Source organism: Corvus cornix, chromosome 1 (assembly GCF_000738735.6).
Source record: "Corvus cornix cornix isolate S_Up_H32 chromosome 1, ASM73873v5, whole genome shotgun sequence".
Lineage (NCBI taxonomy): Eukaryota > Metazoa > Chordata > Aves > Passeriformes > Corvidae > Corvus > Corvus cornix.
The window spans coordinates 53,219,182-53,246,634 of NC_046332.1; the positions used below are offsets into that span (position 1 = coordinate 53,219,182).

The following is a 27,453-nucleotide window of genomic DNA, read 5'->3' on the forward strand; positions in this document are numbered from 1 at the left end:
TTAGTCCAGATGAGTTTTGAATACCTCCAAGGATGGACACTGCACAACCTCCCTGTGTAACCTGTGCCGGTGCTTGGTCACCCTCACGGTGAAGAAGTGTTTCCTGATGTTCAGAGGGAACTTTGCATGTTTCAGTTTGTGCCCATTGCCTCTGGTCCTGCCACTGGACCCCAGTGAAAAGAGCCTAGCTCCTCTTTGCACCCTCCCTTCACACATTGATGAGATCCCTCTGAGCCTTTTCAAGGCCTCAACAGTCCCAGTTCCCTCAGGCTTTCCTCACAGAAGAATTGTCCCACGCTCTTAATCATCTTAGTTGTTTTATTTTTTTTTTTTTAGTCCCTCTAGTGGTAATTAAAACCAGATGTATTAATACTTCCAAAGTTCTTCTGTTATCTTTTCATTAATCACAGGCTATTCAGCTGCTGATGTGAGCAGTATGAAAACTGTGCTGCTGACAGACTTGCAGACTGCAAAGCTTACCTTTAATGTGTGAATGGCCAACGCAGGCTAATTGAGTCATCGACACTTAGCAACTTACCCACCTTCATGCATATGTAGCAGAGGATATTGCATGCATGCATTTAGGGTACTGTCAAGAACTTTAGCAGGACCAGTGATGAGCTCTCTGTGGTGTTCCCACTCCAGCAGTGAGAATGCAATTCATAACCTCGTCTGTAAAAATTCCACAAGGCTGACATGCCAGCAGAAGTAAACTAGGCTTGTTATGAAGTCAATTTTGTTTTCACCTTCCCAGAGATGTACCAAGTTTTTAATCTTCTGTTGCCTCTGTAAGCATTTTTTGTCCTGTTTTAATTGCTTTCCTTATTAAGCTCCTTACTCTAAAGAAAATGGGCTTTCTAAAGTGAAAAATATTTAGAATAAATAGAATCCACTCACTGTGTGTTCTACCCAAGCCTGCAAGGCATTTGAGACAGTTTTAAAGTATATTTTTGTAACTCTCATTCTTGCTGAGTACCCCTCATATGAATAACTTAGTAAGATAAAACCACTGGCAAGTATTAATAGAAAGAAACTGGATTAATATTGTGTAAGGATATTCATATGACAGTCATGTGGTCTGTTATAGTTTCTTCTACAGTTAGTTACTTTCTTTCAGAAATATTCACTGTGTAGCACCAAGTCTCTTGTTCAGGGCTGCTGTCTGAGCTACCAGAATGCCTGGGACCGTTTTTAGTGGATGGAATCTCAGATCGTTCATATACACAGTAAGTTTTTTCACTTTTGTATGTGTCTTGTGATAGGCTGTTGAACATTACAGTACATTTACTCTTCATTGCATTGTAACAGGAGGCAGAAATAAAGTTGCACCAGTTCTGTGCTAAATATTTGTGAAGCAAAACCCAAGCATTGGCAATAAATTATGGCATTGATAGGAAAAACACTATAGGGTTATTTTTACTGATATCTTTTAATATTGAAGTTGCTAAATATAAGCAATTCTAGTAATTTCTTTTCCACTGTCATCTTTAATTCTGAGTTACATGTTCTACGGCATAGGTGTTCACACCACGTATCTGTGAGCAAAAGCTGCCCTGCTTTTTTTTGGCAGAAGCAATGAAGAATTAAACAACTTGGATCTACAAATAATTTTTGCAGGAGAGCCTATAAAGCATGTTTATTTATATCACCAGGCAATTTATGAAGGTTGAACCCATATCTTTTGATTAACAGAAGATTATTTTCACACAAATTGTCTCAGTTGGGCAAGGACCACGGAGGAAAACAAACTGGTTCCTGTAGATTTTGACAGTGTTTTAAACTCCCATGGAATCTAAACATCTGCCATTTTTTAGGGTGGCTGAAGGAAATGTTTTCAAGCAACCTCAAGCACCGGCAGAAATGAGATGGCAAATGATGTACCCCTAATGATAACATCACTGAGCTTGCAAAATAACATGGGGACTCATCTTAAGTCCCAGCTTTTTCAGGTGGAAGTTTGGAATTCTTGAAGAGCTAGGGACCATTTTGCTATCACAGACCCAAACCCTTTTTGCTTTTTATTTTCCTTTATGCGGATAGTAATATATTTGTGGCCATCTGCACCTAATTAGGACATGAAGGGGATCATGAAGGACCACCTCTTTTACAGTCATACCTTAACACCTGCTTAAATCAACTATGAAACTCCTCAGGGAGATATAAAACTTGACTGTGATTTTTTTACTGAGTGAGCTGCTTCCATTTTCAAACTTTAAAGGATTCACAAAACTTGTTCACTGCACTGACTTGTTCAACGTGCATTTTGCCACATGTGTTTGTGCCCACCTCTCTGCCTGTTTTAGGAAGCAAGGAAGAGTTCTATTCAGATGAAAATCCAAGTTGTTTCACATGGAGCCAGGACAAAGCAGGATTTGCATTCTGTGCTCGAGTCTGGCTCCTTGGCACTGATTAGGAAAGAGAAAGGAGCCAGAAACTGCCTGCAGAGCAGGACAGAAGGGAGTTGGAGGAGACTGTTTGGCTAGTCCAGGCATGAGATGTGGGTACTGTGCCTCATCACCTCCTCTGACTTATTTCTATTCCAAGGATGAAGAAAGCTTGAAAGGTTGGTGATTTTCCCATGAAGTAGATTCAATCAAAGATTCTCTTTCAGGGGTGAACCGGGGCTGCTTAAAAGTAGTTCCCTGCTGCACTACTTTTTCTTTCAATAGGCAGAGGTACCAGGAGGGAATGATAAATGAATTGAGCTTGAATTTCCATGGCTAACATCTATGCTTTCCAGGAACTGAGGGCAGTTAATAAATCTCAGAAGGTTGCTCAGCAACTCTCAGGGTTGGTACCTTCTTTTATGCATTGGTTTTGACTAAATGTGTCCTTGGAAGAAACATTCTTTGCCTAGAGAACAGACTGATGTGACCTCTGGAAATGAGAGTATTACTGAGAGCTGAATAAACTCAATTTCAGAGTTAGAAAGCTTTTTTGTGTTTTCCTTTTCTCACAACTTCAGGCTCCCAGGAACTGTTTCTTTAGAAGTCAGATGTCTCCAGTTTCCTCTGTGTCCTCATGCAATAAATGAATGCTGTTTTTACAGTGAGTTTGAATCATGATGAGCCAGTGTGCATGGCATAGGAAACAGCCCAAGACAATGTCTGCATTTGAAACCAGGATTTTAACTATATTTCAATCCAGGTGTTAAATATTTCAGATAAAAATACTTGTAAACAGAAAGAGGTTTACTCTGTATTGCCATTTCCCTTAGATGTTTTTCAAAGCAACTGTTTGCATGGAAGAGATTACAAAAAATTTGTAGCAGTTTCCTGTGTTGATACTTTCATCCCTGACTGTTGCTTTAGTTCTGACATTTGTACCTGAATTCTTACCAATTATTGTAGGCTGCCAGTGTTACATTATTCAATAGGGAGTTATTATCAGGTATTCCAGCAGAAAAAACCCAAAGGAACATAAAATAAAAAAAACAATGACAGCAAATATATTTTCATTTTTATTTTTTATTTCTCTTCTTCATTTCTATAAGTCTCTTCAGTGAATCAGTATGGCTCTATACAGGCAAGTTCTACTTATTTTCATGGTCACTTGAAGTATGTTTTTTTGCACTGATAGAAACTGGCAGCTCCATGCCTTTGGCTCTTGCCTGAGAGTTAATGTAAGGTTATGTGAGATAATAGATGTGGACAGGGCACTGTTATATAGTTCTTAGCCCTGGATAGCAAATAATTGACAGGACTTTTGTAGAAATGCAAGTTAGCTGAACAGCAGCTCACATACATTACAGTTTTGATCTCTGACAACTGGAAACAGAAAAGCCTTTATTCCATGTTCTCATCAGGGGTTCCCCTCCTCACTTCTTGCCTACTGGGGCAGAGTGGGTCAGCCAGAGAGCTGGAAAATCTTCTTCCCTCTCTAAATTGAGAAGAAAAATGCACCTAAGGGCAGCACTGTATTTGGGGAGGCCCCGGCTGCTGCCCCTCGTGTCCCTTCAGCCCCACCATGAGTGCGGTGATGCTGAGGTCAGAGGTGTGTGAGCAGTGCTCTGGCTTGTTTGCTTGTGGAAGGACAGTGGTCTTGTCTTGGCAGCACGTGGCACAGTCCAAAAGGGCAAGAGGTGGAAGGCAGGTGAGAAGGGCCCTCATGCCAGCCTGGCAGGGCTGTGCCTGAGCCCTGTGACACAGGGTCACCTGAGAGATTGTGCTCTCTGCAAGAGTGAGGCCACAGAGAGGGCTCTGACACCATCTTGCCTTTTTCTACCCAGTAACTGCAACCATTCCACAGGGAGAGGGAAACAAGAAGTAAAAGACCCAAACAAAAAGTGGAAACCCTTCTTCCCAGGCAGAGTTTTGCCTGGATCGCTGAGAAAGCAGACAGGACTTTGCTCAAGGCACTATGTTGGAGGAGCCCAGCTGTGGTGAGGAGTGCAGCTTTCAAGCTTATTTAGGGATTTGGGAGTTTCTGGAAACTCCTCTCTTTGTGTATGTAGGTGGTTCCTGCCAGTCTGACATAGACAGAAATAACTGTTAAGATAAACTGAATTTGGTCTTGCCTTTACATATCTAGCCTGCCCTAACAAAGGCAGTATGTTTGTATTTTAGATATGGCATCTGTAATGCAAACACAAGATACTGTTTTGGTTTTTTTTTTCTTGAATTCAGAGGCTGAGAAGTCGACTGGCCATAGAACCTGAAATACAAGCTTAAATGAGAATTATCAGTTTCTGTCTTGTTTTTGGTGTTTTTTTTTTTCTTCTTTCCTTTTTCTTTCTTTTTTCTTTTTCTTTTTTTGGTTTTTCTTTTTTTGGTACACTTTACAAGTATGATGTGATTTATGCTATTTACGTAGTCTCAGGTGCCTCATCAAAGCGAAATCTTTGTTTCTGTATGTCAAATGTGAGCACAAGAGTATTTTGAAACAAGTACTGGCAAGGAACTAATAGTAAGTGTAAATCGTGTGGACTCTACTGTTGGGGACAGTTTCGAGGGTATCTACTTTATATGGAGGTCACTTAAGACATAGGCTTACATCTGTATAGGGGAAAACTTAATTGCAGATTTGGCAGGGCATCTTGGGGTCTGCTATAAGTTTGCCTGCTACAGGGTGAATGGCTGCTTACTTTGGGGAAAAAATTTAAAAAATCAGTCCTCTCATTTACTTAAATCACAATTCAAAAACTTATCACTTCATATAATCAAAGCAAGTGTAAGAGATATTTTTAAAATGCTACAACAAATACTGAGAAGTTTACAAAATAAAAGTGGAAGTAACACTTTTACTATTTCTTATTTCTAAATGTGGATATTAAATGTTAGTTCACAAGTAATAGCTCTTTGTTTTCTCAAATTAGCCTTTTAAAATAGTTACTTTTGTAATATTACTTATTCTCAAGCTGTATTTGAAATATTGCTGTTAAAATGGGAAAAATGCAGGTCCCTTTTCTCCGCATGGAATTCTAAAAAGCTTTTGCACAAACTTCACAAGACAAAACCAGCTCCGAGCAAGAGTAAATCATGGACAAGATCAGAAAATTAAGTTGGAAACACAGAAGTAAAAATACTGGTTTTGTTGTGGCGCTGCCTGACAAGTTCTGCCAGCCTTCTTAAACTACTTGGTGCATAAGCATTAGTGGAAATCTTGACTCAAATTAATTCATGCAGATTGCAATTGTTCTTTGCACTTAAACCCTGACCCAAAAGGTGTGCCTTTTTGTGAGATAATAAGATCAGCCTGGTAGTTTCCAGGCTCTTGAAAACAAATTTCTGCAGTATGAACAGATAACAGAAATTATCATAATGAAACCAACACTACTAAAAGCAGGCAAAGTACCAAGTCCACACAATTTGCGATCATACCAAAAGCTGTGGAATGAAAAGAATCAGTACACATTTTGGGGCCCTGTTACAAACAAGGTACTTCGTTCAGTTTTGCTGGTTTCGAGCAAACAAACCTTTTTTAAATATTTGGAGAAGATTGAGTCTGCTTCCTGAAAAACTGAAGCCAAAGTCTGAACTGATTTGATTTGAAATGAGGTCATCAACTCTTATGCAATTTTAATCACAGCAGGTAGGAATTTGTTTCCCTGTATTTCAGATTTCCTTTTTTCCTTATAATGTAAGAAATAATGATCATGCTTCTTCATCTGTTAAAAGCAATATCTATACCATTAATTCTATAGAAACACTTGTGTATCTGGTTGCTGACAGTTTTCTTATGACTGTGGCCAAAGAGTTCTTTCTGATTTTGTGGCTCAAAACTATGTGCCAATGTAGGTGAAGAGAGAGTTTTGTTGCTTCTTCAATACAAATGAAGTATGGCCTTTTTCTTTTGTGTTGGGTAACAAGTATGTCAGTTAGGAGAATAAAGGACACAGTTAAGTACCATGAACATGACCATGCTTCCCCTGAACTTTCAGCTGCAATTGATTGATTCATGGGGGGAATGTGAGGCTTGAGTTGCTTAGTAGGACTGAAAAATGATTGTGGGGCAAGCGCAGGGATTTGTTTGAAGAAAAAGTGGATACCTTTACTAACTGCTCCTCTTTTAGCTTAAAGAGGGCCCTGACAGAGGCCTGACAGAGGTTTCACACAAGGGCTGGGTGTTTCACACATTCCCTCTCAAGCAATGTTTAAACAATTTGTTGATACCTGTGAGTTGCCAGCACTGTTGTTCGTGATATTACTATGAGTTTTGCAATACTTTACTTCCCCCCCCAACTTCTTTTTTTTTTTTAACTCAATGCTCCATTTCCTGCAGTTGCCTTATATATGTTAAAACCAAATACAATCTAACTTTGCTATGATTGGGGAGCGGAGGAATTCAAACATTTTAGCCGACTACATCCTGAAGACAAATTAGGAATAACTCAAAATATTGTGAAATATGAAATGACTTGTGGTTTAGCCTTGTATCATTGTTTGTATGCCTCATTGTATTCTTGTGATGATTGTATGACTGTGTTTTGGGATGACTGTATGATTGTATTTTGGTGGCTTAAAATGATGTCTGAAGAGGAGAGTAGGAAAATGATTAACATCCAAAGGCAAGACTGGATTTCTAGAGTGATATATTAACACCAATACATCCCTCTTGGCACTGACATGAAGTGCACATATCTGAACTGATTCCTCTTGTCTGTCTGAGAGGTTGCTGCCTTAAGAGTAAGGCTAACTTTTCTGATGTGTTAAGAGGAAGGAGATTTGGCACAAAATAACCCCCCTTTTGTTCCATCTGGATCTCAGGTATCACAGGGACTTGGGACAGCTGAGTGATAGCCCATTCAGATCTAAGCATCAGAAATGCAGAGCCAATGTGGCACTGCAAGTCCAGGTGTGCTCAGTAAGAAGCACCACGGTTACAGATGCACAAACATTCACTGTAAGTCTGGTTGTGCCCAATGAACTTTCACAGCCACATCTGAAGTCTGGTGGCATTCAGTAACTCTCACAGCCAAGTACAAGGTAGTGTCATTTATGGAGCAACAGAAATGCAGATAGTTACTGGATTGCTGGTGATAAATACACCATCTGAGAAGCATGAGTGAATACACAAAATATGAATAATACAGCTGGTGACAAAGACATTAAATTGCCAGATGGCTCTATAGGGCTAAAGTACAATCACAAATACAAGCTTGATTTCTAAATTTCCCAAAGAAGCATTCAGTATAGCTAAGTGTTCAAGTCCTACTTCATAGGCATTCACAAAGGTGGAGTCTCCTTTAGCCTCCTGCCCCACTTAAGCTATATCTGTATTGTTTTCTTTGAGGGAGGGGAAAAAGGGAAATGTTAAAGTTGATGTCATTTCATGTTTAAGTGTAGTTTGAGAGACTTCGGTCATACATGTAAAGCATGTACAGGTTTTAGTCTGTTAGCATGTGCAGAGGCATGAGAAGTAATATGTATTTTTGAGTTAGTGAAGCAAAGTTCAGCTTTTGCTCACCATTTGGGTCATTCCTGGGGCTTAGTTCCCGTTAGCTGCACTGTTTTAAACAGGGCATGACCACAACACCTCCGTGCTGCTGCACCCTTTGTTTCATGCCTCTCTTAGGGTGATACACCAAGCTCCTCCAGTGTTTCTGCTCCTAAGGTATGCAGACACTTTGTTCCTGGTGAACTATAGCAAACTCATGTGCTCCTTCTTGCTGAACTTTGTTTTTCATTTTTTCTCCCCACACAGATAAAAGAAATAAGATCCCCTAACCTCCAGATCCACATTTTTTTCCTTCAAGCATCTCATCTTCCAAGGCATTGTTAAGAGTATTTAAGATGCTTTCTTTGGGCATAGAACCAGAGGGATTAAACGCAGGCCAGGATATCCTGTAAAGCCAAGGATGAATGTACCTGGGAAACAAAATTTATGTGAGAACACACTGTTCTTGTGTGTTTATCATGTAATCTGATAATGCAGGTAATATAAAGGGGAAAGCACATGTTTTATCAGTTCTGAGCCTTTAAATCAAAGGGATTTAATTTTCTTGGAATGTCCTGTGTTTTCTGACATGAAAATGCAAACACCGTTGCTGGACACTAGCAGAAAGCTGTGAAGGCAGCAGGCATGTCTTCTATTTGCCATCTGAATTCCGTGCTACCAAGCCAGAGTGATTCCTCCGGGTGAACATCCTAAGCTGTGCAAAATCTTGCCTTAAACCAGAGTGGTATTGGTATCAGATGAGAAGGGCAACATTGCCTTTCCTATTTCAGCCTTAAGTAAAATGCTTACCCTCAGTTTGCAGCTGACACAATTAGCTTAGTCTCTAAAGGGGCAATTAATTGAGATAGAATGGAGAAAATATTTTGGAAACCAGTAGCAGTCTGTTGGAGTGCAGCAGCAATCACAGAGGTTAATTCCAAGCATTTGCCTTACTTCTCTGGGAGACACTGCCAGCCTTGAGGTGCCAGTATTGGATCCCTTCCTGAAGTGTCTCCTGAACCATAAGAGAGTTGTGCAGTGATTGATGTGGGGCAGGACCTCTGAGCTTTCAGTCTCATGTATTAATGTAAATAGGAATTACTTAGCTTTAAAAGATGCTTAGTGGTTTCTGCTTTGTGAATGGTGTCTCTTCTCCAAGAGCTGCTGGAGACTCTATCAGTGGCACAGGTTTCATTTGCCATCGCTCTGCTCCAGCCCACAGCTAAACTAGGTACTGAAAGTGGTTAAAATATATCTTATGTTCCTTTCATCTGAAGAACTATAGCAAACTTTTTTCCCCCAGCCAAATAATTCTTTTTAATGTGGTTAAATACCTTGAAAGGTGAATGTGCTCAAAGCACAACTTCACGTGTTTTTTCTCTATCTCCAGATCAGTATTCAGGACTCTGCTGAAGGCAAAGGACTGTGGGACACTAAGAAAGAATTTCTCTCCATTGCTGTTAGAAACAAACAGATTTTTACCTTAGGGTTGCTCAGAAGCTGTGGGGGGGAAAAAAGGAGGGGAATAGGAGAGAAGATACTCAACATCTTGTTATTCTGTCAGTCTAAGTTGAGCTTTTCTGGTGAACCTGAAATGGGGCTTGGGATATTTTTAATAGTAAAGATACTGTCAGAGATGACTGGATCAAATATATGCTTTATTGATGGCCAGAAACTGGAATTCCAGTTCCCCAAGAAAATCTAGAATTTGAAATTGCCATTATTTGGAATGTCTGAATATCTTTGATTTGGGATGAGAGGCCTGTTTTGTTTTAGAAGGACAAATATTAGTTTTTAACTTTATATATGTATTTAGTATGTAGTAGATGTAGCTTGGTATTTAAACACATTGTGCTGAAATTTTTCATGTAAGTCAAATTATATGATTTTCAATTGCTCATTTCAAAATCAGTTAAAATCAGTAATTCCTGAAATTATTTCACCTTTAACACAATTTTCTTTTTCAGTAAAATGTTCGAACTGAAGTCAGATGTTGTTCCAACTGGTTTCACTGATAAATGCAGAATGAACACAGATACATTACTCTTTGTAGTAATTCTCTTTAGAAGAACCATTTCTCAAAATGTTTTCAAAATAACCCCTTAAAAAAGTTTACTATTATCACTGGTTTTTTATATTACGACAATGATACAAAACAGTGGTGCAGCAGTATTTGGAGTTTCGCTTCTCTGGCAGAAGACCTTCTTTTCCCAAGAATTGAGAATCCATAGTATTGGGGAAGTTATGACAGGGAGACAAGCTAGGATACTAATGTCCTGCATGGTGGCTTTTTGGACCACTCTCTATGTGACACGGGTGTGCGGGGTGTACCTCTGCCGTTGGAAGGAAGAAGAATCTGAATTTGTCCTGTCATTGGTTTTTAGTAAAGCTAGCTGATGGTATAGAGGCACATTTTAGAAAGTATAAATATTATACTAATTATTTTGTCAGGTGGAGTGTCTGTCATTGATCCCTCAGGTTTTTGTGACGTGACAGAGATATGCTGAGATTTTGACCCTGTGTGCTGACCTCTGCATGGGAGTAAATGTGTTACTTTTTCCTACAAGTCCAAGAGATTCTGATTAAATTTAAACCAATTATTTTAAGGCTTGCATGTGCAGTGATATCACTGCGCAGCCAGGGAGGGTGGAAATTGCTGATACATCTATTATACTTTATAAATTTTATAAATGCATGGCCCTGTTCAGCGGTGCCTTCAGAAGTGGACTGCACTGCTGTGGACTTGGGAACAGGAGATCCCACTTACTGTGTTAGCACAGTGCTGTGAATTTGCTGTGGGCAATCCCAGAGAAATATATTGGCTCAAGGCAGGCAAGTGGTGGTACCTGTTGTGTGTATGGCTGTCTGAAGTAGATGTTCCTGTTGTTGCCCAGAGAATTTAAGGAGAATGTATCTTACTTTCTTCCTTTCTGGCACTAATTGCTCATTTAATTTTGTTTGGTTCATTGGTTTTTAGTAAAGCTTGCTGATGGTAAAGAGGCACATTTTAGAAAGTATAAATATTGTACTCACTCTTTTGTTTTCCCTCTTGAAACCAAGAATGAATGTTCTTGTGCCCTGAATGAGTGAAAGACCTTTGGTCTAGGAGCCTTATCTAATTAGGTAATTGTGGACATGTTGTCAGTGTTAGAAGGGACTTCATTTTATCCAAGAAAACCCCGGTAATTTTATAGAAGGAAACAGAACAGCATTTTCCCTGTGTAGGAGCTGTGATTGTGCACATGGCCACAAGGAGCTAATGCCTGTCTGTGTGGGCTGGTTATGCGCTGGCTGCTGCACACAGGTCATGTTTGAGTAGCTTGTGAAAGACAGCCTTGGCTGAGCCTGCTGCAACGCCGTGTGCAGAGATCAGCAGTGCCGAACGCAGTTTGGAAAGCACGAGGGATGCCAATTGGTGGGAAACATTTAAACTGGCAGGGAGAGCAGGTAGCTGAGTGCAGCAAGCAGCCTACATAAGGATCACAGGTTCCATCTGGGATTTTGTGATGAATGCCTAATGAGCACATGGATTAGACGGACAGAACTCTTCAAGCTTCTGTAAATGTAGCTGAAAGAAGCGTGGCTTACAGGACACCAAATAACTGTTCCTGTAAAACTTTTGTTTGGCGTTGCAGTATTTAAAGTCCAGAAAAATAATGGAGAGAAAACTGGACAATAAAATGAAAAGGGAACTGTCCTACTTAGCTACTTTAAACGACAGAAACATATCCCTGGTGTCTATTCGTAAGCAGCAGGCAGCTCGTGATGTGCCTGAACTACTGATTATTGGTGAAAAGTCCAAGACAGCATCGCTGGTAAAAACAAGCAGTAACTTGCAGAAAGAAGAGGAACTTCCGCAGAGTTACTCCATGGGAATGACAGAAGTCAATACAGTTGAAAGACAGGTCAGTGAGCTGGTGTGTGGAGGGGTGTGGGGGTGTGTGTGTGCATGTTGGGAGGGAAGTGGTGTTTCTGAACTGGTGAATTTAAAACAAAGCATATTGGACATGGGTTGTATATTAAAGGAGGTTAAACCTTCTTTATCTAAATTGTCTCAATCCCCAGCATGGATGCCAGCCCCATAACAAGCAGTACAAATGCAAAGTCCTCTGGAGATCCTCTGAAAATAATCCTTGAAACGAGATGTTAATGATGACTTGTGCCATAGAACCTAATGAGCATTGTTTCAGCTCCACCTCTAATAATACAGAGTGGTGATTCTTAGGAAGGAAACATGATAGTATTTCTCCTTTTGAACTGCAATTGCTTGAGTAGTTTGACAGAAGCTCATACTAGTTTGTTCTCCGAAATAACAGAAATTGCAGAAACATTAAAAGGTCCTTATTGTAGGTAAGTAGTTTATTTATATCTACTAAGTGGGTGCTAGTGAAGTTCTTGATAAATACATCTGTGGCAACTTTTTTTTAAGTTCAGTGTTGTATATAACTGTGGTATTTTTGGAGATTAACTGCTGTGGTGAAGAGACTTAGATCAATGCTCATAGAAACAGGGTGAGGTTTATTATTTTAAAAGAGTTTTTGCTGTTTAAAATGTATGTACATTGCAGTAATGTAGTTTGGATCAGTGAATATTGTGAATATTTAAGGAAAAGAAACTCTCAGAACAAAACTCAGTTGGTTGGAGCATGGCGCTAATAATGCCAAGGTTGTAGGTTTGATTCCTGCATGAGGTATTTGCTGAAGATTTGGACTTGATCCTTGTGGGTCCCTTCTGACTCAGAATATTCTGTGATTCTGTGTTTTCATGTTCTTTGAAACTATGTATGCTTAGAATGGCTGAAATAGTGTCAAACTGGAATGAAATAACAGCCAGAAGAGACCAAATATACCTCAAGGCTTTTTTTGCCTTGAGTTACTTCTTGTATTATAAATGTTTGCTAGAACACAATCCTGACATAAATGATTTTGTTCTACCAAAGGATCTCTTCTCTGTATTCAGTTCACTGAGGTATATATGTTGCTATGAAGAACATCACAAAGAGGTTTGCCTTGTTTTAATTCTAAATTATAAAGACATTTCATTTACAGCAAGCCTTTCCCCTTTCCCATAAACCAAATGTGGTTTATACAGTTCCCTTTAATTTAAAAGTGCCTGCTAAGGTCTCTGAGGTTTGTTGACTACAGTGTAGGTGTCATTTCAGTAAGACTGGCTGCAACTGCCTAAACCTTTTCCCATCATCTGTACTATTAGAGAAACCTGATCCCAGATGAGGAATAGCAGTCCCTTGGCAGAAGCATTAGTATAATCAACTTAGTATTTTGGAAACAGAAACTCCATAAAGGCTGCTTGGTAGTAATATTCTCATTGAATCTTGATATTCAGGTTTAGAAGGTGTTTTTTCCCTCGTTTAAGACTCAGGAACTGTTTGAAAAATAACAAATTGTGTTATAAGTAGGTACTGAATATAGTAGCTACTGACATTTGTTAATTTTAGTTTGGGAGAAGAGGGAGAAAGAACAACCAGTTAAGATCTAATACATTTAAACAATATGCTCTAATGAGATGTACTGAAAAATGTTAAGGAGGGAGAGGATTGATTTTCTGTCTACTCAGAAGTGCTGCTGTTACAGGCACAAAATCGAAGACTCGTGACCTTTGATGTTTTTGTGGCTGCTCTGCCCTCATTTTGTTGTTCACTGTCTGTCTATAATAAACTGGGAAACATCTGAAGCGTTTAATTATTAGTATGTGGCTTTTCAGTGTGTGCTGCTGCTGCCTCAATCCAAAGCCATGAATCAGGCGGTTGTGAAAGAAGGAAGTAGGGAAGGTAAAACATAGATAAGATAATTCTTCGGCAGTTGTGTGCTCAAAGGTAAGAGGGCAATAACTGATTTCAACCCACAGAGGTGCAGGGAAAAGAGCAGCCCAAAACTTCTGGACATCGTGGATGAGAGGTTAAGTGAGCTCCAGCGTTTGTGGATGAGCAGGCAGGGAGAGGCAGAGGGGAGGTGCTGAGTGGGCTGGCCCCCATCTCCTCCCTGGTTGATGGCGTGGCATCACCCTGAGGAGTCTGGTGCTTGAGTTTCAGGATGTGAAAGTTGCCATCCCTGCAGGCCAGGCAAAGGAGGGCAGGAGAGCAGTACCAGCCAAGGGGGGAGAGCCTTCTTGGACGAGCAGAGAGGGGCAGTGCTGTGCTGGATCTCGGTGTGCATGATGCTCAGGGAGTTGTGGAGTGCATCTGTCACAACCTCAGCCTTGTGCTTCAGAGGCCAAGAGTGTTATACTGGCATTTGGAGGTGGCTGCACCTCTTGCATTTCCCTTGGGAAAGGGAAATGGGTAGAAGGATGGCTTTCCTGGTGACAAGCCACCCCACAATGTGACCATGAAACACAGCAATGGAGGCAGCATGGGGACTCAGCCAGGGGTGGCTGGTGGCTGGGCCGTGAAGCCAAGGAGGGCACAAACCTTGTTGAGTTCACAGCCATGGTGTTGCATCCATTCTCAAGACATGGGTCACCATGTGTGCGTGTGTGTGTGTCTTACCCAGTGCTGTGGTTTCCTTGTCTTTGGGTTTTTTCTAAGTTCAGTTGTTTTTCTCACATTTATTATGTGTCCCTTCTGTGGGAGCTTTGGTGGGGGTCAGACGGTCGGGACGGACGGAGACGAGAGATCTCTGAAGTCAGATCTTGGAACATGCGGTTTATTGCAAAGGGCGTGGGTACAGGGGCACTGCTTAGAGCTGCCAGACTCAGCTCGGAGCAGGCCCAGGAGAGCAAGAGAGTAAGCGGGTAAGTAAAGAGAGAGAGAGAGCGAGAGGAATGAGAGTGAAGAAGTAGTAAGAGAGTGTAGTAAGAGTGTGAGTAAGAGTGTCTGAAGTCCTGGTTACAATACAATAAATCATCTTCTGTACTGAATATTCTAATTGTCACTAACCAATCTAATACAAGATACAAATCCTATAGCATTTACATACAGCCTATAAGAGTTCTTATATTACCATAGAGTGTTACATCTTAACTTCTAAAAACTACTCTTTGGACCCCTTCTGCTGAGCTAGTAGGGTCTGCTCTGACCCTTGGACCTGCCTGCAAGCAGAGGGTATTGTTCAATCAAGAGGGGATTACCTTCAGTCGGCCATACCATTGTTTTCCAGTTGTTCAGTAACTAAGACTTGGTAATTCAAAGGTGGCTTTCATTTCGATGTTGCTTATAGTTTTCATATTCCCAAAATCTTTTGTCAGGCAATCATATTTATAAGGCTTTCCTGTTTCATCTTCCCCAACACCTTCACTGCTTGAACTCTCAGCCTTTGCATATCTGAATGGGAGTATCCAAAAGAAGGAGCCTGTTTTGGGGGACCATGGGTCAGCATGATGCTAGGCCTCTGAGGGCAGCCCTCATTGGAGTGGGTTTGCCCCACCAGCCATACAGACCATGGGAGAGGACTGCCTTTCCCAATGGACCTGTCATGAGCTCTGGATACTATGATGCCAAGAGCTGTATGCCAAGGGCTCAAGACTTGGTGCTTCCCATCCAGCAGAATCTCCCTGCCCTGCTCCACCTCCATGCTTTTGCAAACAGTTAGTCCAGCCCCAGGGCATATTCCTGTTGGATGATCTTCGTCCTGCTGGCTGGAGACAGTCAGAAAGTAGAGCATGAGCATCTGCCTCTTCCAGCTGTTCCCAAGACCTGCTTTGCCCCAGGACAGGCAGGAGTGCTACAGCTCCTGTCTGGGACATCAAGGGTTGTTCTTCATGCCTTGTTTTTTGCTTTGAAATCCTCATACTGGACATGTGCTTCAGGTTCCATGCTCCTGCACATTTGCTACTCATCTTGGGTCTGGTTCAGAGCTGTGTCCTGTAGATGCAAGTGTTTTCCAGCCAGCTCTGGTGCTTTCTTTAAAGCTCTCTCCATCTACTACAGCTTCTGTGTCAATAATTTTTCAAATTTCTTCTATCTTTTTTTTTTAATTGTTCATATGAGCTTCATAACTACTTTGTGTCAAGATTCTTAGCTTTCAGACTAGAGCCTCGGTCTGCTATGTGCTTTCAGTTCCAACTTTTACTTGCAGAACAAAGGAGGAAAAGAATTGTCATCATTTCATGTGCAATTATTTACATATTCTTTACACAGATACTGTAAAAATATGCATGAGACTGGTAGAGCAAACAGACTTGGTGTACACCTGCCCTTAAATGTCACCCATTCTCCTTTGGTGTGAGAGACAAAAGAGTAACTATGGCCAGTTCTTTCAGACATTCCCTTCTGGATGTAGAGTCAGATGCATTTCCATTATTTCGTTCATATTTCTCTCTAGGCAGAAACAAGCCTGAGACTTCCAAGCACCTTCTTTGGCATTTTTGGTGGTGATTGCTTCTCTGATCCTCTTGCAGATGGTGCCTCTGAATTACTATACAGCCTCATAGATTCCATTTTATATGTGGATGTTGGCTGGTATCAGGAAACCCTTTTCTGAAACCCAGCACATGCCTGAGGAGAACTATGGTCACATTTCTGTATGCCTCATCTGCGTGTCCTTACATGAATCTGCTGTTTTCCTCTAGTCTGGTGTAGAAGCACTCTTCTTGCAAATACACACATAGATGTATTTGTGCCTCTTCTGTTTGTGGGTTTTTTTGAAGCTGTTAAAAACAATACTAAAGGCTTTGTAAATATTTTATTTGTGCCTGTGCATATTTCTTGGTTTTGGGGGAAGATTCTTCAATGTTTTGGCACTTGTGTGTTTTTGGTGGGGTTTTTTTAAAGGAAAGAAGGTTTTTTTAAAGGAAAGAAGCTTTTTAGTTTTCTTATATCCACATCCCCTCTATTTTTTCCTTGTCATTTAAAAATTTGTGTGCAAAGATTTTTCTCCTACAGAGCACAAACATCTGGTTTTGACAAGTAACAAACAAAAAATTTTTGCCAATTCTTCTGAATGTTGGGATAGCTTTTTATGCAAAACATAAAGCAGTGGCCAAGTTTTGAAGTTTCTGTGGCTTACAGTGCATTAAAATAGCAGAATCAGTCCTTGCTTTTATGTTTTTCAAAAGACTGGATAATGAGAAATACCCTCTAATCTTTTTACACGATTAATTTGAATTGCTTTTATATCATGGGGTACCTAGGAAAACTGAGACAGTGAGCATGGGGGTGGAGGGAACACACTGGAGGACATAAGGCCTGCAATGGTTCCTGAGTTTCATCTGCAAGTGGCGGCCAGACAGGCAGTGAAGCAGAGAGTGGAGGATGCTCATCTTGCCTGTTTCACCAAAGGATGCAGAAGGCAAATGCCTTTGTCCTGTGAGCCTAAGTACACACAGGGTGAGCTTCTGTAACTGTCACACAGATTTCACTGGGTGTTTGTGATAAGAGCAGGCCACTGTGAGCAGTGTCCTTGGGGGACTGGGGACAGGGAAGAGCAGATGAGGGACAATATTCACATAACAGTTCTTGAGGCAGAATACAATAAGTTTGAGTTTAGGCCACATTTGAAATGCGGTGGTTGAGAGACTGTTTTCACATGGTTTTTTTCCCACACACAAGGCCAGGATATTATTTCAAATTATGGGAAGTCACAATAACGAAGACACAAGAATGGGAGTGTCTTGGTTGTCTTTGTGTGGTGCTTAAACAGAGAACCACCTTTGCAGGGAAGTCTGATTAACTGTTAATGCTTTGTTTTGAAAGGAGGAGCTTATGGCACATTTCCGTGTATGTTGGGGATTTCACTAACTTCTGGAAAGGGAAGTTCAAGGAGAGCAGTGTCCTGGGTGCTGCCAGGCCTGTGGGAGGAGAAGGCAAAAGAGGATGCTGGAACTAAAATATTCCTGTGACTCTTCTTTCCCAGCATCCCTGGAGTGCAGTCATGAGGCCAAGCAGAAAGGGAGAGAGCAGGAGGGAGAGTTTGCTGTCAGGATAGTTGAGGTGCTGCATCATAATCCTGAAGAGTTGAACTTGCTCATTCCTCCTCCTGTTCTAACAATTACAGTATGGAAAAGGCTGAAAGCAAATTTCTTGTCTTAAATTTTTGCTGGTTTGGTTGTGACCCCAGACCTCATTATTCCCAAGCTGTCTAAGCGTGAAACAAAATCAAGTTAATGAATTTTGAATACTGCATCAAATGAACTGGATGCAGTCTAGTGTTACTAAGCAGCCTAAATGCTTCTCATCCATGCTGTGGTATTGAGAAAGGAGTTTTCTTGTGGGTCATAGGAACAGGATCTGCAGTACTGACCCTGATCCAGTGGCCCCTTCTCCAGGCTCTCCCTGCAGTAATGCCCAGCATCGGACGTTTTACTGAATGCCAGAGAGCCCAAGGCTTTGCAGGCAAGAGAATAGATTTATCCTAGTGGCTTTCATCTAGATCTTTAGTATTCAAAGTTGCCCTTAACCATGGACGTGAATTTTCATGTTCTTTCCATGAAATCTGACAATCTAGGACTTGTACCTGCCCTTTTCAATCTTCCTCATCACATGGCTCCAGCAATTGGAGACGAGTCTGTGCTCTCAATACTTGTGCTTGATAAGCATTGGTGCTTTTCTTTTTAAATATTTCATTTTCAATTGAATTGAGTGCATTCAGCTGTAGAGTTCTGGTATTGCAGAGCCCACGATCTGACAGAGATAGTTTACTTCTGGCTGGCCTATTTCATTACTGGCCATCCTGAAAACCAGTGTTGGATCAAATCACTGAGTTACTGTAGCACAATTTACAGTCCTTCTTAGGTGACTCACAAGTAGGTAAATAAAATTAAACGACAGTGAAAATATCTGTTTGTAGTTCTGTGTCTTCCAAGGCCTTGGTAAGGTACAGATTTCAAGGTGTCCCGATTTTAGACAAATTAAGGGAAATGCTCTGGGAGGAACGTCCGCTCTGATAGAAGGCAGGTTTCAGCTGCCCCTCCCCCACCAGGTTCGGAAAGAAAATTCATCGGAGGAAAGTGAAAAAGGGAAAAAACCCGCTATTTATTTAACAAACACAATGTACGCAGGCAAGTGAAAGAATAATGCTAAATAATAAAACCTCTCGCTGTGGAGAGAACCTGGTAAATTTCAGAGTCCTTTCGGTGAGTGTGGCTTTCTCCTCTTCGGAGCTGGGTCGACTTGAGCCCCTCCGGGCCGAGGTGTAAGGTCTCCTGGCTGATGTTTTGGTGTTGTTGAACGGTCTAAAAGAGAAGGAGAAGAAACCGAAGTTTCACGAAAACTCCCTGCTTTAGCTAACGAACAAAAAGCTAGCTAGAAAGTGGGAAAATATCACTCCCTTCCCTGCTGCAGAGAGCCGAGCTGAGTTGAGCAGCCGGAGCAGAAGCCAGCAAGCTTATCTCTGTTTTTGAACACAGCGCCGGAGGAATTCCACCGGCTTCCCCCCCCTTAAAGGTCTGCCTTAAAGCTACAGAAAAGGCACAGGACTCGTGTCTGGGCATAGAGCAGGCGGTAGGGGATACACATCATAAAGTCACCCCAAGACACAAGGTAAAAGGTCTGTATATTAAATGCAGAGAGCCCAGGCCTTTGTGTGCATGCATATAGCTCTTCAAGTGTCATGCAGCTGACCCTCCCTGCACCAACTTGTTTCAGGCTTCTGGAAGAGTAATGATTCTGTTTTCTTGGGCTTTTTGGTTTTCTTTGGTTTGGTTTGCACTCCTCCTGAGAAGTAGCATGTTGGCCAAACTGGACCAGTTTATGGTCTTTTGGAGAGGCAGTCAGCACACTCTCTACTGTGACCCATTGTGCCAGTGACAGTGTGCTCTGAAGAGCAGCCCAGGCTGTGTGATGGAAGTGTCCTGTGGCTGCAGAGAACTCAAGTTTTAAATTACTTAGTTGGGGTAGGAATATTGAGTCAATTCTGCTTTTATATCCCTAGTCAGTATTTTCTAAATTGACGCTCAAGAGACCTGTCAGAAACCTGATTCATCATCATGGGCATAACTCGCTGGTAATACATTCCAAGTGTAAAATAATGTTGTAAAGGGTTAAAAGGGTTGTAACCTCATAAAGGCTTGTAAAGGGTTTTGGCCATATAGACTGACTTGAGAGCACTTCTAAAATGTGCTTGAGAGCATATGCAGACTGTTGTTGCTTTTACAGGGCTGAAGATACATGCATTAATTTTTACTTTTTCTCCTTAGGCTTTGTCCAACACTGATTCTCCTCCTGATTGTGAGCTGAAGCCTACAATGAAACATAATTTTGCTTTTGACAACATGGGCTATGAGGAGAGCTCTGAAACCATGCCCTCTCCACCTTCCCAAGAGCATAGTGTGGTAGTCAACATTGTGGGAATGACTTGCCAATCATGTGTGCAGTCGATAGAAGGCCAAATTTCCAAGGTGAAGGGCATTTTGAGAATTAAAGTCTCCCTTGAACAGAACCATGCTGTTATCAAGTATCTGCAGTCGGAAATAAGTCCTGAACAGATTTGCCAGGAAATTCTGGATATGGGCTTTGATGCCAACATAGCAGAAGATAAGTTGACAACAGCGACTGTAAATTTGCCAAGCTTGAAAGAAGCAGTAGTTAAGCTTCGGGTAGAAGGCATGACATGCCAGTCCTGTGTCACCAGCATTGAAGGAAAGATTAGGAAACTACACGGTGTAGCAAAAATCAAGGTGTCACTTGATAACCAAGAAGCAATTGTTGCTTACCATCCTTACATCATTCAGCCTGATGACCTCAAGAGACACATCAGTGACCTGGGGTATGACTGCACCATTAAAAGCAAATCAGCCCCTTTGAAGCTGGGTGCCCTTGATCTCCAGCGCTTGCAGAATGCAAACCCTAGGGAGACACCTGCAAGTCTCAAGAGTGATGGGCTGGATCCACTGGTTACCGAGGTGGGTAGCACAGCTACAGTGACTTTACAGATAGAAGGCATGCACTGCAAGTCCTGTATCAGAAACATCGAAGGAAATATATCAGATCTTCCTGGCATAAAAAGTATTAAAGTGTCTTTGGAGCATAAATGTGCTGTGGTACAGTATACCCCAGATTTCATCACCCTGTCAGCTTTGCAGCAAGCTATTGAATCCCTTCCACCTGGAAACTTTAAAGTAACCCTCCATAATGGTTCAGAAGCAGGCAAAGCAGCATCTCCCTCAGGTGCTTTCACATACGATCTCATCAGACAGCCACCGCAAGGCACGACACTTACGGCTGTTATTAAGATTGATGGCATGACCTGCAATTCTTGTGTACAGTCCATAGAAGGGGCCATATCACAGAGACAAGGAGTGCAGCATGTAGCAGTTTCTCTAGCTGGCAGTACTGGGACCATACACTATGATCCAGCTGTCACGAGTGGAGAAGAGTTAAGAGCTGCCATAGAAGACATGGGATTTGATGCCTCTGTACTGACAGGTAACTGTTTTTTCTTCTGTGGGTAGCATGCCAAGCTGGGTCATGCAACATCTGCACTGAGACTCCTTTCTGGAGAGAAACTCTTAAAGCATCACATTGACATTGCCTCTTCTGAATGTCTGGCCTGATCTGACCTTGCTTAGCAAGGGAGAGAGGTTTCAGCTGTAGAGCACCTTGTTTTGGCCCTTAATAACTGCAGCAGTGGGTGTAAGAGCTGAGTTACATTATGAAGCTAAAAGGTCTGAGGTGCGAAGTCTTTGAAATAGCTCATCCCCTTACCCCCTGAAGTAGGTTTCTTCCTATGTCTACAGGCTGCTGTAAGTAGATCTATCAAACCAAATGTTTTCATGTATATTCCAGAGTAATAAAACCTACAAACTTAATGAAATGTCTTTCATTTAAAACCACTTTTTACTTAGTTAAAACCTCTTTTTAGCATCTTTAGCCTTTGAACTTTATTTCTCAGGTATTTTTACCTGCCTTACTTCACTAAACCTCGCTTTAGGCAAGGTAAGTGGCAAAATGCAGGTACTCTTTGGTGGAAACACCTGCTTTTACATGTCAGCTGCAGCAGTGTGTGCATTTTGCACATGTGCTCAATGTTTAAAAAGTTTTGATGCACAATCTCCTCTCTAGCAAATTTCTAATGTGGCGATTTTTACCTGCTTCAACTAAATGTATCAGCTTTGAAAGACTGATGTGGTTTACCTGAAATTAAGCAGTTTGATCACAGAAAACCACATCCTATTCACTTCTCTCATGGTTCCAATCCCTCTGAATCTGTGGTACTACTACAAATGAGGAGGGGCCTGTATGTGGCATTTAATTATGATTTGTTTAGTTTATAATTTGTTGGTAGGAGACCTTCCAATACATCTGTGGAAGAGGAGGGAACCCCCTGTGTTTAACATGTTCAGAAGCAACTCCTGCTCCTTTACACAAACCTCTGCCCAAGGGAGGTAGTTTGGGAACACAGCTTGAGTTGTTGTGTGTCTGTTCAGTATTTGGCACAAGGGTAAAAATGTTTGCAAGAGGCCTGTTTGTGTTCAGGTCTCCTGGGTGCTTCCAATACTCATTTTGCAGTACTTGCACCATGAATACTGTGCCATAAAGACAAACCTGTTGAGAAACTTGTTGTTTTCCTTGTTGAGATGAAGTGATATGAGTTCTGCATAGATGGCAACAATGACAGAATGGATATGACTGGACTACATTCTCTGTGCTGGATAAGGACCTTTTAGATACCAATATATCTTTATCAAGTGGAGGTAGCTGTCAGCTCTAGGCATTGAAATTGCAGGGAATCATTTGCCATCTGAAAGTGGAAAACTAGTTCTGTAGAGTTAAATGGTCATGCAAGTTGTACTGGTGAATGTGTATTTTTATAAGCATAGTAACAACCTATATTACTTCCATGTGGAGACCACGGTTATCATGTCACTGTCCAAACAACAATGAAGGTTTGTGTGGTTGATAAATATGACTTGTTTGTACTTCTGCATCATCCAATCACACTGTAAATAGTGTTTGTTTAGTGTATTGTGCATTTATTCAAGATACTGCTACTGGAGAACACAGGTGCCAGCCTGATGCCAGCAAAGCTGCCGTGAAACCTGGAGCTCCAGAGCCTCCTCACCAAGGCTGTGCCTCAGATGCTCTTCCAGACAGTCCTCACCTTGATGGGTCAAACAGGCTCAGTGGAGCCACAGAAGAAAAGTGTGTTTTACAAATCACAGGCATGACCTGTGCATCGTGTGTGTCTACCATTGAAAGAAATTTGCAGAAAGAAGATGGTAATAAATTTAAGATTCCTATAATGAGTCTATAAGGGACAATGGGATGGAAAAGGCATTCTATGAGATTAATGGAAGAGGCTGCCATACAGCATCTGGAAGTTAAATAGACTTAATGCTCTTTCTTAGTGCTAATGTAACTATGCCACTGTTCAACTGTCCTATTGCACTGGTGGACAAACTTGATGAACATACTTGCAACAATAATTTGTTGTAATGTGATAAAAAATTCAAATCAGTCTGAAGACAAGAACAGAGAAATGGTTCTCATTTAGTTTTCAGGGCCTTGTTGGTTTACAAAGCCATCCATCTCGTCCAGAGCCGTTGAGACCTCTGGCATGTTTGTGATGTGAAACTTACCCTTCAGGGCATATTTGCACAAGCAGGTACAAACAGATGTATGGCTCCACTGCCAGAGTAAGCTTAGGCACAGTGGTGTTTACTAGTCTAGAAGTCTGCAGGCTGGGGCTGCCTTTCCTCTGGCCATACAGAAGATTAACAGATGAGCCTTAGCAATGTCTGGTTTCATTTGTATCAGCATGCCTTTGGGAGGTTTTGCTTATTGATTTCTGTGTCCCCACTCTCCCAGTGATGGTCTCACTGCCTTGATTTAAAAATTAAAAAATGCATTAGGTCTTCAAAACAATTTTATTTTTTTGTCTTGTGATTTTTATGTTTTGCTTTTCAATTCTAAATGTAGATTTCTGTGGGGTTTTTATTTATTAAAATATAAGGAGGGGTGGAGAGCAGGAAAATAAAAAGGTCTAGCGTTGTGCTGTGTGGCTCGTTCCAAACGACAAGAGTCTAGGGTAGATCTTGCAGCTATGGGTGTAAAGATTGCTTCCAAACATCCTTTTTGTTTCATTAGATCATAGCAAAACTCACCTCCTTCCATGTGTAAATCTTGCAATTCCTCTCATTGCTAAAGGAAAACTCAGTGTGGCTGTGTCTCTGTACAAACTTTGCTGTTGTGACTAGGGAACAACACTAGAAGGAGGCAGAGAGAAATCAGTAGGCTTATAATGTCTCTAAGTCGTTACAGTCCTTAGTGAGAGTCACTTGTAATATTTTATTTTTGTTTCCCTCAAGGGAGCTACATTATCTAATATTTTTGTTATTGCCACTGCAGGAATTGTTTCAGTGTTGGTAGCACTGATGGCAGGTAAAGCAGAGATAAAATACAAGCCAGAACTCATACAGCCTCTTGAAATAGCACAGCTGATCCAGAATCTGGGTTTTGAAGCTACTGTCATGGAAGATAATGCAGAAACAGAAGGGCAGGTGGAGCTTCTTGTAAGTCATGTGTATTTGAAATTATATGTTGGTTTTGGAAAAGTCAGGTCTGGAAGACTCATTTTCTTGCAAATACCTTTGCTTGAGCAGTTGTAGCTTCAGCAGCTCAGTTCTGGCTGGTGATGCTGTTTTTTTCATAATTGCTGAAATGACAGAATCAACTTGGCTTAGAAGAACCTATCCAAAAGCACTGAAATAAGAAGTGATAGTTCTATGTACAGATTAGACTCTTCTTAGAAAGCAGAAATGAAACAGAAGGGTTTTTTTCTCTTAAGGCACTTGAGTACAGACTCTGGGTAACTGAGAATGTGTCAACAAATATGTACTGCTAATGTTAAGGGCTTTGTATAGAGGTCAAGGATCTTTGGGTAAAATCAGTAAAATTAGTAAATTGTTTATATGAAGGATGGATTCCTCAAATACTAATTTTTATTCTCTGACAAATACTTACTGCAAGACAGATAACAACAGTCTGCTGCTCTGTTAATAGATCACGAAGTGGGAACATGCCTTGTTGAAGCCACAGGAAAATTTACATAAGCGAGATGAAGTTACACATGCAGAGTTTGGCTTTGGCAATGTTGATGTAGGTGTTGATGGAACTCTATTAGTTAGACTTTTACAGTTAATAGCATGTGTGAGTGCTGCCATACAAATACATAGCTGTGACTAGATCTGCTGTCTGCACAGTTTTATAATAAAAGTGGATAGTTATGTAAAACCTTTAGGCTGAGGCCTTGTCTCAAGTACACCTACAAATATTGGGTGAATGTGGGGGATTGCTAATGACTCAAAACTGTGTTTTATTTAGATTACAGGGATGACTTGTGCTTCTTGTGTTCACAATATTGAATCCAAACTCATGAGAACAAATGGCATATTCTCTGCCTCAGTTGCACTTGCGACTAGCAAAGCTCACATCCAGTTTGATCCTGAAATTATTGGCCCTCGAGATATTATAAAAGTAATCAAGGTAGGCTTTGGAAATTTTTTGTGTATGGACAATTACATGGTGAAATTTAGAAGAAAATAAAGCAGCTGATATTTGAGAGGTTTCACTGGTTTTGTAGATGCCATAGTTATTGCCATGTTTTTACACTCTTGTGGTGAGGCTGCTGTGCTCCGCAGGAATGCATAGGCTCCCCAGCTGTTACTCTAAAAACACACATACTAGAAACTACAATAAGAACCTTTTTTCATCTGTATCTGGCAAAAGTGTCCTATATTAATTTTTTTTGCAATTCTGTATGTAGAATGACAGTCATTTCAGTGAAGTGTTGATAATTCAGAAAAAAATACTTCTTTCTCTTGACAGTGAAAAAGGCTGTAAAAGAAGTTTTGCCACCGCTCATGCCACAAGTATTACATATCTCAGTATACACTTGCATCTGTTCCCACATCTTTTTAAATCAAAACAGCTTGTGATACAGCCTGATGCTAAATGAAAAAAATCCTGGCTTACCAGTAATCACACAGATCATATATTCTACTGTTATCATGGCCCAGATGTGGACAAAACTTCTTTCTTTTTTTGTCCCACCAGAAGGGAAGAGATCACACTGTATGAGGTGGACGCACTGAGTAGTCAGGAGGACAGCAGAGACTGTTTGCCTGCCATGCTCTAGATAGAGTATTTACTCAGAAAAGATCTCCTAGACCACAGAACTGATGCAGAAGCAGTTATTAACATGTTAACTAGTAGACTGTTCAGGCTGGTAGAGTAGTTCTCTAAAGCATATTTTGCCACAGAAGCATTTCATGATGCAGGTATTGTTCTTGCAAGTGTGCTTTGGGTTTTTAGGGTGTTTGGGCGGGAGGCATGGTTCTACTGCAGTAACTCACCCGAGTGTCAGCCATGCTTATATTTGCTTATATTTGTTTCTGGGATGCTTTGCCCTGCAGTTTGTTGTTCTATGGGTTTAAACTGATTTTAGACACTTTAATTTTTGATTTTAGGTGTATGTATTAAACTGATGAAGTGTTAGGGACTGGCTCACAAGGTTGTCTAGCCCAGTGGCTTATGCATTTTTACTTCCTTTGTGGTATGTCCCATCTCTCCTAATTATTCCAGTGGAGGTGAAAGGGACATGTATTTCCCTTTAGGAAGAGTACAGCAGAATTCCACCTGTCAGTGGAAGCTTCCTTTGCCTAAGAACTAGGACACTTACTGCATCTATACACTGTTCATGTATAGGTACCAGAAGTCCTTTGCAGTCTGAATTTTGAGTACTGACTGAAATATCCACTCATTTTGGCAGGATCTAAAAATAAATAAGGGGTTGGAATTTATTAAATATGGAACAGTGTCCTTTTCTGACGTATCTTCTAAAAGTAGTGTCATTTAAGTGTGTTATAAGTAATATGGTTAGCTTCATCAAAACAAACTTATCTTTCCTTCTGTTTCAATAAAAAGGAAATTGGCTTTCATGCTTCTGTGGCTAAAAGAGCTCCAAATGCACATAACCTGGATCACAAAAAGGAAATACAGCAGTGAGTATTTCTTTTCTCCCTCACTAATGAACATATCCAGATCATATCTTGTGACTCTACTCCCCCCAGTGCCCCTCCCAGTTAATTAGATTATTCTTGTGTAAAGCATGTTTAATTTTACCGTTCATCAGTTGGTTCAAGTACTTTTATTACTTTCATTAGTTTTAGTTTTTAACTGCCAGAAGTCTATGTAGTTGAATATATAGAAGACACTGAAGCTGTTCCAAAATACTGGATCTTTGAAAATATCCCAAAGCCATGTGTTAGTACAGTGCTAATAACCCCAGCCCTGCTCTACCAGTACAGTTGGGCCTGAGTGCTGTGGGGTGTAGAAAACCCATGGATTTACAGTTTTTCCTTTTCAGGTGGAGGAAATCTTTCTTGTACAGCCTAGTGTTTGGTATTCCTGTTGTAGTCATAATGATTTATATGCAAATACCCAATGGTGGGGACCGCGGGTCTAAGGTGCTGGAACGGAATCTCATTCCTGGATTATCTATTTTGAATCTTCTCTTCTTTATCCTCTGCACTTTTGTTCAGGTATGTCCATACTACTTCCTAGGGGTTTGCTTTCTATCCATCTCCCATTTATGTAATCTCATGTGATAAAGACAGGCTAATGGAAAGATTTAGTGGATTAGGCCTGCCCTCTTGTCTGTACCACCTATGCAGAAAAAAGTGGCA

At 41.0% G+C, this 27,453-nt stretch overlaps 1 protein-coding gene across 5 annotated transcripts in view; it reads left to right on the forward strand.

The window, feature by feature from the left end:
• Positions 1-1,116: 1,116 nt before the first annotated feature.
• Positions 1,117-27,453, forward strand: part of ATP7B (ATPase copper transporting beta) — a 43,218-nt gene continuing 16,881 nt past the window's right edge. Inside the window, exons 1-7 of one of the 5 annotated variants that reach the window (XM_019286390.3) lie at positions 1,117-1,226; positions 19,966-21,193; positions 22,750-22,986; positions 24,116-24,279; positions 25,091-25,252; positions 26,693-26,769; positions 27,135-27,309. In XM_019286390.3, coding sequence (XP_019141935.3) covers positions 1,176-1,226; positions 19,966-21,193; positions 22,750-22,986; positions 24,116-24,279; positions 25,091-25,252; positions 26,693-26,769; positions 27,135-27,309 — 2,094 coding nt within the window. In that variant the 5' untranslated portion in view covers positions 1,117-1,175. Of the gene's footprint in view, positions 1,227-2,484; positions 2,564-11,252; positions 11,781-12,105; positions 12,226-19,965; positions 21,194-22,749; positions 22,987-24,115; positions 24,280-25,090; positions 25,253-26,692; positions 26,770-27,134; positions 27,310-27,453 lie in introns of those variants that run through there. The other 4 variants (XM_019286391.3, XM_010400388.4, XM_010400386.4 and 1 more) reach the window with 4 other exon arrangements.